General features: G+C 44.8%; 1 protein-coding gene across 1 annotated transcript in view; it reads right to left on the bottom strand.

Moving 5' to 3' along the window:
- The window catches only part of LDLRAP1 (low density lipoprotein receptor adaptor protein 1), a 30,021-nt gene extending 23,459 nt beyond the window's left edge, over positions 1-6,562 (bottom strand). Inside the window, exon 1 of the mRNA XM_044286920.1 lies at positions 6,375-6,562. Coding sequence (XP_044142855.1) covers positions 6,375-6,459 — 85 coding nt within the window. The 5' untranslated portion in view covers positions 6,460-6,562. The remainder of the gene's footprint in view (positions 1-6,374) is intronic.
- Positions 6,563-14,528: the final 7,966 nt, after the last annotated feature.

Genomic DNA, 14,528 nt, shown 5'->3' with positions numbered 1-14,528 from the left:
GACAAATCTCACGTACACTTAGCTTTTTCGTCCATGGGGAAAATTACTTGCCGTGCAGCTTTTTGAAATCCACAGCATGTCAATATTTTGTAATTTTTTTGTTAACTTAAAGGGTGAGATCTGCCACAAAACCGCATAAAATTCGCAAGTAACACATGGTTTGTTTTCTGCACCAATCAGCACGGAAATCTGTGCAGCACAAGGGTTCACTTTGGCAGCACAAGCATTCCCGGCAGCGAAAACCACCAGCTACCCTTGACCACAGCATTGAACATTCTGCAATCTGAAGGAAGATGATACGCCTTGTCCGTATCAACATGCATGCCTGGAATTCCTGGCAACACACAAATCTGCCAATATCACATCCTGACACAAATATTTCCAAATATGAACAAGACCTGCACAAAAACGACATGTTATGGCATAAGAAACCCATTTTCTTCGGAAAAGTCTTGTTCACGACTCATTTTATAAGGAGCACTGTAGAAATGAACACATTGCCTACAAGCAGCACGCCCGCTTCTACCAGGGATATATTTCCCCACTTCCATCTTAGGCTACTTTCACACTTGTGTTCAGAGCGGATCCATCTGGGGTCTGCCCAGACGGATCCGCTCATATAATGCAGACGATGGGATCCGTTCAGAACGGATCCGTCTGCATTAGGCTACTTTCACACTAGCGTTCGAGCGGATCCGTTCAGAACGGATCCAGCTCATATTAATGCAGACGGTGGCTCCGTTCAGAACGGATCCGTCTGCATTATAACTTAGAAAAATTTTCTAAGTGTGAAAGTAGCCTGAGCGGATCCGTTCAGACTTTACATTGAAAGTCAATGGGGGACGGATCCGCTTGAAGATTGAGCCATATGGGGTCATCTTCAAGCGGATCCGTCCCCATTGACTTCCATTATAAGTCGGAACGGACCCGCTCGCCTCCGCACGGCCAGGCGGACACCCGAACGCTGCTTGCAGCGTTCAGGTGTCCGCTCACTGAGCGGAGTGGAAGCTGAGTGCTGGCAGGCGGATGCATTCTCTGTGGATCCGCCTCCACTGAGAATGCATTAGGGCCAGACGGCTGCGTTCAGGGCCGCTTGTGAGCCCCTTCAAACGGAGCTCACGAGCGGACACCTGAACGCAGGTGTGAAAGGAGCTTTATATTGTAGAAAAAAAATTCTAAGTGTGAAAGTAGCCTCAGACGGATCTGTCCAGACTTTACATTGAAAGTCAATGGGGGACGGAGCCATTTGAAAATTGAGCCATAGTGTGTCAAATTCAAACGGATCCGTCCCCATTGACTTACATTGTAAGTCTGGACGGATCTGTTTGCCTCCGCATGGCAAGACGGACACCCGAACGCTGCAAGCAGCGTTCGGGTGTCCGCCTGCTGAGCGGAACGGAGGTCAAACGCCACCAGACTGATGCATTCTGAGCGGATCCGCATCCACTCAGAATGCATTAGGGCTGGACGGATGCGTTCGGGGCCGCTTGCGAGAGCCTTTAAACTGAACTCACAAGCGGAGACCCGAACCTGAAAGTAGCCTTAGAGACTGTGTGGTAATGTAGTCTACAGCATAGGGCCACTCAATAAATATGAGTAACGGGTGGACCTCATCGTGCAAGAGGCCCCATGAGGTCAAGCCAAGGGCCACATGATTTTATGGCAAAATTGTGCCGACACCGATTGCCACAGGTCAGCATGACTTAACCGCATGGGGCCACCCACACCGCGGACTCCTACTCCAACACAACTTGCAGATAGATCAGGAGTAGAAAATAATCCACCATATCAAGATCCATGAGGCCCCTTTCACACGAGCGAGTTTTCTGCGCGGTCGCAATGCGTGACAAACGATAGCACCCGCACTGAATCCTGACCCATTCATTTCAATGGGTCTGTATACAGGTTTTTTTTTTTTTTTTTCCATGCATCAGTTCTGCGTTGAGTGAAAAACTCAGCATGTTCTATAGTCTTTTCACGCAGGCCCCAAAGAAGTGAATGGGGCTTCAGTGAAAAACGCATTGCATCCGGAAGAAAATCCAGATGCGATGTGTTATTCACTGATGGCTGCTAAGAGATGTTGTTTGTAAACCTTCAGTTTTTTTATCATGCGCGTGAAAAACACATCAAAACGCATTGCACTGACTGAACTTGCTTGCAAAATGGTGCGAGTATCCCTGAATGCATCCGGACCCAATCCTTCACGCTCGTGTGAAAGGGGCCTAAACTGGGGCTTCAGTAAAGAAATGCCATACACTTTTTTCAAAAAGATCCAAACAATGACTGATTAACATGACTGGCCAAGGAAGAGACGGCAGCGCCACATCTTCAAAAAGCTGATCACAGAGGCCCAAAGCTGGACCCCCACAGATCAGATATTGAGGACCTTTCTAAGGAGAAGGAGTCATGCACACAACAGATGTGTTTTGCTGTGCCCAAATCGCAGATCTGCAAAACACGGATGGTTCCATTAATAAAACTGCCTATTCTTGTCCGCAAAGCACGGACAAGAAGAGGACAGGTTATGTTTTTTTTTGCGGACCACGGAACAGAGCAACGGATGCTGACAGCACACGGAGTGCTGTCCGCATCTGAGCTGCCAAAACTGCGGCTCGGATGCGGACCAAAACAACGGTTGTGTGCATGAGGCCAGAGGCCCAAGTCATATTTTACTCACAGAAAACCCCTTTAAAGTTATAAAACATTAACCCTTAGGTTTGTTTCACATTTGTGTTTGCCATTACAGCAGGCTGTTCTGACCGGACGCTACCGGAATACAGTCCAGCCCCATTAACTATAATAGGGTCCAGTGGTGATCCTGCAAATATGCTGAGAATTAGCCAGAGAAATACATTTTTTCCCCCCTCTGGCCGATTCCCAGCATTCTATGCCGGTAATGTCAGTGTGAAACAAGCCTTAAGGGAACCGGTCACCGGGATTTTGTGTGTAGAGCTGAGGACATGGGCTGCTAGATGGCCGCTAGCACATCCGCAATCCCAATAGCTCGGTGTGCTTTTATGGTGTAAAAAAACAAAAACGATTTGATACATATGCAAATTAACCTGAGACGAGTCCTGTCCCTGACTCCTCTCACGTACAGGACTCATCTCAGGTTAACTTGCATATGTATCAAATAGTTTTATTTACACAATTAAAGCACACAGAGCTATGGGGACTGGGTATTACGGATGTGCTAGCGGCCATCTAGCAGCCCATGTCCTCAGCTCTATACCCAAAATCCCGGTGACAGGTTCCCTTTAAGCCTCATTCACACGTCAGTGTTTCACGGACAGCACGCGTCCCCATTCATTTTAATGTGTGCATTCAACCATAAGTGTTTTAGCATGGTCCGTGGGTCAGTGTTTTTAGCACGGATGCATGCTCTATTTTGTCCGTGTTCACGGATCCATCACGTCTGTTATAGTCTATGGGTCTGTGAAAACCATGGATCATTAAGAGATGCTTTGAAAATTATTTTTCAGCTGTTCAGTGTCAGTGAAACACAGACTGCAAAAAACGGACACGGACCCAACAGACAGCTTCACGGATGCATCACTGACCACCTGCTCACGGATTTGATCACAGACGTATGAATGAGGCTTTAGGCTGGATTCAGACACTGCATTTTCTTTGCCAGTTTTCATAGAGCTTTTTTCATTCTGAAACACGCTATAGTCAGATGTTACTTTAAATTTACACAGCAAAATACTGAAAAGCCTACATACAGACACTTGAGGTCACTGGCTTTTGTTCCCCCATTCCTCCAAAATAAATTATGCTCCAGCAATCTCTTATACCAGGGATGGCCAACCTGCGGCTCTCCAGCTGTTGTAAAACTACAACTCCCACCATGCCCTGCTGGGAGTAGTAGTTTTGCAACAGGTTGGCCATCCCTGATGGCAGAAGGCTGGACCCATCAGTGATAGAAAGGACACCAACCAATCTTCCTGACAGCCACCACATGTCAGCGCTATGAACAGCCACACAGGTAGGCTCCCCCTTGTTTTAGGTCACCTACCCAACCATTACCCTGGTTTGGGAGGCTACTGACTCCTTTAAGACTTGGGTGATCAGAACAAACCACTGATGTCAAGTTACTTAGAAATCTGGCTCATTCAAAAACTTTTCTACTTGTATTCAATGTCTGCTGTACAGGTTTTCACAAATATGTCACCAGCCTTACTGGAAATACAGAAGCAGGCCAGCCATTACTTAGGCTACTTTCACACTAGCGTTCGGGCGGATCCGTTCTGAACGGATCCGCTCATAATAATGCAGACGGAGGCTCCGTTCAGAACGGATCCGTCTGCATTAAAATGGCAAAAAAAAAGCTAAGTGTGAAAATAGCCTCGGACGGATCCGTCCAGACTTTCAATGTAAAGTCAATGGGGGACGGATCCGCTTGAAGATTGAGCCATATTGTGACATCTTCAAACGGATCCGTCCCCACTGACTTACATTGTAAGTCTGGACGGATCCGCACGCCTCCGCACGGCCAGGCGGACACCCGAACGCTGCAAGCAGCGTTCAGCTGTCCGCCTGTCCGTGCGGAGGCGAGCGGAGCGGAGGCTGAATGCCGCCAGACTGATGCAGTCTGAGCGGATCTGCTCCATTCAGACTGCATCAGGGCTGGACGGCTGCGTTCGGGTCCGCTCGTGAGCTCCTTCAAACGGAGCTCACGAGCGGACCAGCGAACGCTAGTGTGAAAGGAGCCTAATCCCACGGATGATTCACTGGTCTCGTGGGAAGGTCCAGCGAGGTGCCCACACACATCTGATGGCAGTCAGCAGAATCTGGGGTGTCCCCATTCTACGTCAACAGACAGAGCCCATGTTGGATGTCAACCTCATCCTTGTTGTAGGGGGATTAAAGGGATTATGTCATGACATTTGAGACCTAAACATATGGCCAGGTCTGTACTAATAACCTGAATGCGAAACTGTCCTTATTAAATCTGCCTGTGGCTCCATTAGCACATAAAACAGGTTTTTATAACCTGTCATTCACCTACCTAAAGGTGCCCAAGGGGGACGTTGCTTCATACAGGGTGCCCGGCTGCAGCCATCTCAGTCTGGTGCCCAGTGCCACCTTCCCAGTTGAAATCGCCGCCTTCCTCACCTCAGCCCCGCCCCCGCCATCGTCCAGTCCCTCAGGTTATGCCTAGTGCGCACGCGTGGGATCTGGCAGAGGGACCGGACGATTGCAGAGGCGGGGCTGAGGAAGGTGTCAATTTCAACTGGGAAGGCGGCGCTGGGCACCAGACTGAGATGGGTGCAGCCGGGCACACTATGAAGAGAAATCCCCTTGGGCACCTTAGGTAGGCGATTGACCGGTTATAAAGACCTTTTTTATGTGCTAATAGAGCCACAGGCAGATTTTAATAAGGACCGTTTCGGATTCAGGTTATTAGTACTGACCAGGCCATATGTTTAGGTTATAGGCCTACATGTCATGACAGAATCCCTTTAAGCCACCATCAGAGAAGAAACGGCATGTGTGAATCTAGCCTTATGATTCAGGTCCAGAAGGTTAGACCTCACTTGACTGGAACCACGTGGGCTAATTTAGGGGCAGAGAGGCCTCCGAGTCCACTGGCCGCCAGTACACTCATCCTTCGGACAGCCTGACTGTTAGCTATTAAATGTCTTACTTAGTTGCCACATGACAGGCGCCACTTATCCCAGACAGTACCGATATCACACATACACGAGGCAGCACTCGTATAGGTGGGGGTATTATAAAAGGCCAAAAACCCAGTAGATGCAACGTTTCAGCAGGAGCTTAGAAAAGGCCGAAACGTTGCATTTACTGGATTATGGATTCAATTCTACAAGGATGAAGCTGGCTTTTTTATTCACATCATTTAAACACTTCACAAGTGATCTTGTAGAGTGTAAGCCCACGTGGACAGGGTCCTGTCTCCTTCTGCATTGTCTGCACACTGCCATGGAAGGAATCACCATCACCTCTTCTACTATTTAGACTTTTGGAGGGGCCCTCCCTTTTTGCATTGGTGCCTGTACACATTTACTACTGATATTACAGAGGGGCACAGGTGGGGGATTCCTAAAACCTAGCAAACCATTCACCCTGGCAGACGGTTATTTTACAGCCCCTGCAGCAAGGAAAACAGAGGGAGGAAACGCGCTGACTAACACCGGCTGATGTGTCAGGGAGCAGAGCTGGATGGGCCATTTCACTCACCCTGAGGACACTATTATATAGAGTCTAATGAAACCAGGTAAACTCCGCTCTGCTACATCCAAAGGTAGCACGCACGGAATGAGGTAGCTGTATACACAGAAGAGGGGGCCGACAGCAGCCCCGGACTAGTTCCCATAAGGTCTATAGATGATATATATAACCGCACTCACTCTTGTGCCGCCCTCCTCCCCAGGACTGCTTGGCAATGCTGGGACTCCTGATGATGGCCCTTCCCGCAGACTTCAGCGCGTCCATCCTGCTGAGGGGCAGCTCCCACCGCCCGGCTAGCGGCTCCCCTGACACCAACTTCACAACTTGTGCAAAACTTTTTCGCCTTCTTCCCCCCTCCCTCCCTGGAGTCGATGAATGATCACGTCTGGAGAGGGCGGTGATATTTATGTAAATATGGTCACCTGACCGCGGTCGGACACGCCCCACCCAATGCTTCCCTTCCTATTAGTTTTAGGAGTGTGTGAGGCGAGCTCCTGGCGTAGGTTACTCATGCACCTGGTGGGGGACACTTACCTGAGCACAAGGACCACTGAATGTAATAGGGGTGTCAGCAGACATGTGTAGGGCACCTGGTGCTACTTCCTGTCACGAATTCTATTGAAGGAGACAATAGCCAGCTGGAGTAAAATGGCTGATAACAGGAGAAAATAGATTGCCTTAAACTACAGGCTGAAGAAAATGGGCGATATGTGTTATTGCTCAGGAGTGGAGCTATAGGGGGTGCAGAGGTAGCAGTCGCTACCGGGCCCAGGAGCCTGAGGGGGTCCAAAGACCCTTGTCAGGGCCGTCTTTAACACAGGGCAAAAGGGGCAGCTGCCTCTTAAACCCCGCTGGCCACTGCGCAAGTGCTTTTTTTTAAAGTGCAGCAGCGGGCCCTCCCTATATGTTAAAGAGGACCTTTCACTGTATAACCTATGTGAACTGAGTATGCTGCCATATAGAGCGGCGCCCGGGGATCTCACTGCACTTACTATTATCCCCGGGCGCCACTCCGTTCTCCGTTATAGGCTCCGGTATCTTTGCTCCTTAAGTTATAGTAGGCGGGTCTTCCCTTGTCCTGTGGGCGTCGCCTTCTCCTAGGCTGCAGCGCTGGCCAATCGCAGCGCACAGCTCACAGCCTGGGAGGTTTTTTTTTCAATTGACATATTGAACAGCACATGGATATCATCTGTGCAGCCAGGCCACAAGTTATAGAATCTGTCCTTTTCTTGTCCATTTTAAGGCTTTTTTTAAAGTGGGTCCTCCGAAAATTGTGGGATGCACACGGACCACATCCGCAAAACGGATACAGATGTGTGCAGGGGCATAAATTGACATATTGCAGATTTAAAATCCACATGCCAAGACAAGTTATGTGTGGATCGCAGTGCGGATTCTCTATGCAGCATGTGGATGAATTTAGTTTTGTAAAATCTCATTCGCTTCCCTGCTATTGTGCAGATTTACCGCACACAATTCCACTTTGGAAAATCTGCCATGTGTGACCATTCCCTTAGGATACACTCACACTTAGCAAGTCCACTGCACAGAATTTCAGCAGTTCCTCTGAAATCTGCCACCACAAAAAAACACTCAAAATTGCAAAGGTTGAAAGCCACAGTATAAAGCCAGTTTACGTTTTTTCCGCCACTGCATTCGTGCCACGTTCGGTTGCACCCTTACAGCGGTTTTCCACTTGTACCCGTAAACAGGGATCTTTATGATCTCTGTGCACTTATTGGGACCTTATTGGAGTCAGAATGACGGGCTGGACCTTTTCCTCATCACTATTGTACAAGTCTTCATACCCACTGCACTTGCTACCCTATGGGCATCTTCTTTTCTGTGTGCCAACTTACTAAGAGTCTGGTAAAATAATAAAAAAAAACTTACCATCCTGTGATCCAGTGCTGCAGCGGTGACTTTTCATTTTGCCATAGACTGCTGAGACCGATGACCGCAGTGGTACATGGAACATCAAAACAGTATGATACTGGCTGCGATCTGGTGAAGAGGGTAGGGCTGCAGCGATGGAGCGTAGGGGCCACAGGAAGATCACCTTATTATTATCCTGGTACTTTGGGAAAAAGAAGAGTCGACCCCCCCTGGGAACTGTGGCAGTGCACCGTAGCAGTTGTCCGGCCCAGCATTTCTCCACACCAGATATCAGGAGGACAACCCCTTTATAGTATGTCTGGTGGAAGTCCGCTGTATTTGTGTCTATTACATGGCACACTATTGTTAAAGCTAGTTAGACCTGTCCCCGTATAATGCACTATATTCTGCTTTACAGATGTGGTACGATAATACGAGATGTGGGCACGCAGCGGCAATAAGACTGTGCATTATTTGCCCTCATATATCATTCTCGCTGCATGGTAATTGGTAGGCATGCTGCAGATCTGTCACATCTTGCCTCCCTCCATTATTCAGTGGTGAAAGGTATGTATGCCTGGGCTGCTGGCATGAAAACATACCCAGCATTGTGCTCTGTGGAGCCATTGTTTCCAGGCTGCACAATAGAAACACTCTTCCACATGTCAATGGGGTCTGTATGTCACAGCCATGCACTATAATTATCTCTCGCTCCATTACTAGAAAGAGCCATTATCAGGCTTCCCTGGACTCTACAATGGACAGTGGTAATATCTTACCATTCATTAACATTTTAATTCCTGCAATAAATGACCAACCACTAGGTTTTATTCTGTTTTTATTCGCTTCTTTATTTTTTATTTAATTGGAACATTATAATATGTGAATGATTTCCCGTATCTTCTATCTATCTATCTATCTATCTATCTATATCTCTATCTATCTATCTATCTATCTCATATCTATCTATCTCATATATATCTATCTTCTATTATCTATCTATCTATCTATTTCTTATCTATCTTCTATTATCTATCTCTGTATCTATCTATTATCTATCTATCTATCTATCTATCTCATATCTATCTATCTTCTTTTATCTATCTCTGTATCTACCTATTATCTATCTACAGTATCTCATATCTATCTATCTATCTTCTATTATCTATCTATCTCTTATCTATCTATCTATCTTCTTTTATCTATCTCTGTATCTACCTATTATCTATCTATCTCATATCTATCTATCTATCTTCTATTATCTATCTATCTATCTATCTATCTATCTATCTATCTATCTATCTGTTATCTATCTATCTATCTTCTATTATCTATCTATCTAAATGACGAAAAAATGGACAGCACTCCGGTCTTGTGAAAGATTCAGTGACGTTTTATTCACACACACTCGCGAGTGTGTGTGAATAAAACGTCACTGAATCTTTCACAAGACCGGAGTGCTGCCCATTTTTTCGTCACTTCCATTGTTCTGTTCCTGTCCAGGGGCATTTGTGGAGTTGCACCCGGCACCCTTCAGAGTGCTGCTGATTTAACTTTTGTTTTTTATCTATCTCATATCTATCTATCTATCTTCTATTATCTATCTATCTATCTATTTCTTATCTATCTATCTATCTCATATATATCTATCTTCTATTATCTATCTATCTATTTCTTATCTATCTATCTTCTATCTATCTGTCTATCTATCTATTTATCCATCTATCTATCGATCATCTCATATCTATCATCTATCTATCTATCTATTTCTTATCTATCTATCTATCTCATATATATCTATCTTCTATTATCTATCTATCTATTTCTTATCTATCTATCTATCTTCTATCTATCTGTCTATCTATCTATTTATCCATCTATCTATCGATCATCTCCTATCTATCTCCTATCATCTATCTATCTATCTATCTATCTATCTATCTCATATCTCGAAAAAATGGGGAAAGAAGCAGCACACAAAAGTTAAATGGGTGCAAAATCCTCCTGAGGGACCTGAGACCAAGATCCCAAGTATACACAAAAGAAGAAGAAAGGCAGCACTCCAATTGGTGTTGAAAAAAGTGGACGGTTTATTTACCCATCTAGCAGCAACGTTTCAGCTCTCTCATTGGAGCCTTTGTCCAGCTGAATAACATGTGCATAATAACATATATAAATAGTGCCAGTGATTAACAAATTACAAATTGATCCATAATATAATAAAGTGCAAATGCATAAATAATACAATATTGTTGCAAGTGTAATTCATTTATCTTGATAATCCAATTGCGCAAAAGCATAAGTGTAATAGTAAAAATTCCATAGCATGATTCGTACAGTACAGAATCGCCAAAAATACATGATTAACAATCAAATGTGATAAGTGAACAGGTGTGTTACCATAATATATCAATAAAAATGATTAAAAACCTTTGAATGGGTCGCATTAGGCCAGAGAGACTTGGTGGAAAATGTTGGCGTCCGGAAAGAGTATCGGTGCATGCGCCACTCCGTCCGTTATCGCGAAACTCACAGTACTAATAAACGGCATAAGGACCACAACAAAGATGGCCACTATTGAACATCGCATTCAGGCGCATGCGCGTGCCAGCATGGCCCCCCATCTAGAATTGACAGACACATATACAGGTCCTTCTAAAAAAAGTAGCATATTGTGATAAAGTTCATTATTTTCTGTAATGTACTGATAAACATTAGACTTTCATATATTTTAGATTCATTACACACCAACTGAAGTAGTTCAAGCCTTTTATTGTTTTAATATTGATGATTTTGGCATACAGCTCATGAAAACCCAAATTTCCTATCTAAAAAAATTAGCATATTTCATCCGACCAATAAAAGAAAAGTGTTTTTAATACAAAAAAGTCAACCTTCAGATAATGATGTTCAGTTATGCACTCAATACTTGGTCGGGAATCCTTTTGCAGAAATGACTGCTTCAATGCGGCGTGGCATGGAGGCAATCAGCCTGTGGCTCTGCTGAGGTGTTATGGAGGCCCAGGATGCTTCGATAGCGGCCTTAAGCTCATCCAGAGTGTTGGGTCTTGTGTCTCTCAACTTTCTCTTCCCAATATCCCACAGATTCTCTATGGGTTCAGGTCAGGAGAGTTGGCAGGCCAATTGAGCACAGTAATACCATGGTCAGTAAACCATTTACCAGTGGTTTTGGCACTGTGAGCAGGTGCCAGGTCGTGCTGAAAAATGAAATCTTCATCTCCATAAAGCTTTTCAGCAGATGGAAGCATGAAGTGCTCCAAAATCTCCTGATAGCTAGCTGCATTGACCCTGCCCTTGATAAAACACAGTGGACCAACACCAGCAGCTGACATGGCACCCCAGACCATCACTGACTGTGGGTACTTGACACTGGACTTCAGGCATTTTGGCATTTCCCTCTCCCCAGTCTTCCTCCAGACTCTGGCACCTTGATTTCCGAATGACATGCAAAATTTGCTTTCATCCGAAAAAAGCACTTTGGACCACTGAGCAACAGTCCAGTGCTGCTTCTCTGTAGCCCAGGTCAGGCGCTTCTGCCGCTGTTTCTGGTTCAAAAGTGGCTTGACCTGGGGAATGCGGCACCTGTAGCCCATTTCCTGCACACGCCTGTACACGGTGGCTCTGGATGTTTCTACTCCAGACTCAGTCCACTGCTTCCGCAGGTCCCCAAGGTCTGGAATCGGTCCTTCTCCACAATATTCCTCAGGGTCCGGTCACCTCTTCTCGTTGTGCAGCGTTTTCTGCCACACTTTTTCCTTCCCACAGACTTCCCACTGAGGTGCCTTGATACAGCACTCTGGGAACAGCCTATTCGTTCAGAAATTTCTTTCTGTGTCTTACCCTCTTGCTTGAGGGTGTCAATGATGGCCTTCTGGACAGCAGTCAGGTCGGCAGTCTTACCCATGATTGCGGTTTTGAGTAATGAACCAGGCTGGGAGTTTTTAAAAGCCTCAGGAATCTTTTGCAGGTGTTTAGAGTTAATTAGTTGATTCAGATGATTAGGTTAATAGCTCGTTTAGAGAACCTTTTCATGATATGCTAATTTTTTTAGATAGGAAATTTGGGTTTTCATGAGCTGTATGCCAAAATCATCAATATTAAAACAATAAAAGGCTTGAACTACTTCAGTTGGTGTGTAATGAATCTAAAATATATGAAAGTCTAATGTTTATCAGTACATTACAGAAAATAATGTACTTTATCACAATATGCTAATTTTTTGAGAAGGACCTGTACAGTGTCAAGAGCACCGCAGTATACAGCAGACAAGGCTGATCCATGCATCGGGGAACGGCAGATCAATGCCGGCCACCAAATCGGACATCTGTATCAGCAGGGTGATACGGTATCTCATATCTATCTAGAATTTTATTTATCTCATATCTATTCTACCAATCAATCAATCACCTACCTATCTATCCATCTTTCCATCAGTCATCTATCTATCTAAAAAGGAAAATGAAGACGCAGCATACTAGCAGTATCAGGCCAATACTAACTGGCACCAAGGTCCCATTCAATGGAGAAAATTCAGAAAGCCAGCAGCACTACAGTATAATCAAAAAATCAACATGGTTTATTCACCCAGTGTCAAATAGCAGCGACGTATTAACCACTTGTTGCTGTCTTTCTAAAGCTATGTGAACATGTGTTACAACAGCAGTATATAAAGGTGTGTCAATTCATTACATGAAATATCCAATTAAAAATAAAAACAATCACAGTTCATAAAAGCTATGTTTAAATAAATACATATTCATCCGCAGCAATGTGAAATTACATATAGTACAGATAAAGTGACAGTGCCTCGTGCAAAAATACATAGTACATGGCAAAAGTGCATGATCAAATATAATTGATAATTAAATTTCACGTGTTCCCAATATGTGGTGATAATTAAAAACGTACAAAACCAGTTAGCAAACAGTGTCAGCCGAGCATCACGGTCTCGAGAGCGTCCACATTCAGTTAATGCGAATGCGCGAAATCCCTAGTTCCCGCGCAAAGGAACTCTATGAAAACCTCATCAAAGATGGCCAAATCTGGAGATACCTACATGTGCTCATGTCTGAGCAATAGTTGCCACCCAAAACAAAGTCATGTGATCATAGTCACATGATCCAGATCGCAAGAAGTAAACATGGTCAATGATACATACAGGATCACAGCAACTAGCAGCGAATCTAGACTGTGTCAACAGTCAACGATTCACTAATAGAAAGTGGTGGAGACGCCGCCACGGGACCCCAGGCCAAGCGTTCCACCTAACTTACATCATGCTGTATGGACCCAAAAGTGAACAAAATAAACTAATATAAAACGCAGTATTGAAGGTGTCTCACAGTCAAAACCGACCGGGTAAGCAGTCAGGTCATCACTGTTGTAGGGAGGCGAAGGCGTTGGCACGGGTCACCGTGTCAAACCGTCAACGGCGCCCAAAAGACCTCAAACAAATCCATATGTATGGCAAATGTAAATAGGGAACAGACGTGGTGTAACCCCTGGACCAGGGGGAAACACCATCTCAATATTTCCAGAAATGTCACAGATACAGATATGTACAGGTGTACAAAAAGTTCCAATTTACAGCATGACACGTGTAGTACTGTATAGACGTGGCCATCCTATAATTGTTAACAATGTATCAAAAACACAGAATGTGGAAAGCTGATGTAAGTTTACCCAAATTTTCAACAAATTTGCCTTTATATGATTCTCCTTAATGTGGAGTATTTACAAAAATAAATGGTTGAAGGATAATATTCGAAAAAATACAGATTTACTTCAGGAATTGCTGTCTGCCAATGACTTTGCTGTTTATCTAACCTCATGCACCCCACAGTTTGAGAAACTGAAATCTGAGTTACAAGACAAGAAAAGACATAAATGGATTTGCGATATGGAGGATTATACACAGGGATACATTTACATGTGGCAACGGGATGATGCCTCACAGGGTACACCATCTGGGCCTTTTTTAGGGCTCAGTCCCGATCAATTAGAACCAGGCAGGGAGGCAAACGCCACCACAAGTAGAGAAGAAAAGACCAAAATCCAGAGATCTCGACGCCAAAAGTAGCAAACAAAAAGAGGACACAGTGGTAAACATCTCTTCTACTATATTGAATGACGCACAACGGTCTGTTTTGGATAAGGGGCTTTCCTTTTGCCCAGTCTCCAAAACAGACTGGTTTAAAATTAGACCTACACAGATTTCTAAGGACTATCATGTTAAAGATTTGGTTTTCCACGCAACATCAGGTGGGAACAATCAATGCTGAAAGACAATCTGTATTGTCTTTACGCAATACGGGGTTATATTTAGGCCTCTTTCACACTTGCGTTGTCCGGATCCGGCGTGTACTCCACTTGCCGGAGGTACACGCTGGATCCGGAAAAACGCAAGTGTACTGAAAGCATTTGAAGACGGATCAGTC

Source organism: Bufo gargarizans, chromosome 3 (genome assembly GCF_014858855.1).
Source record: "Bufo gargarizans isolate SCDJY-AF-19 chromosome 3, ASM1485885v1, whole genome shotgun sequence".
NCBI lineage: Eukaryota > Metazoa > Chordata > Amphibia > Anura > Bufonidae > Bufo > Bufo gargarizans.
This window is presented reverse-complemented; position numbering and strand designations above follow the sequence as displayed.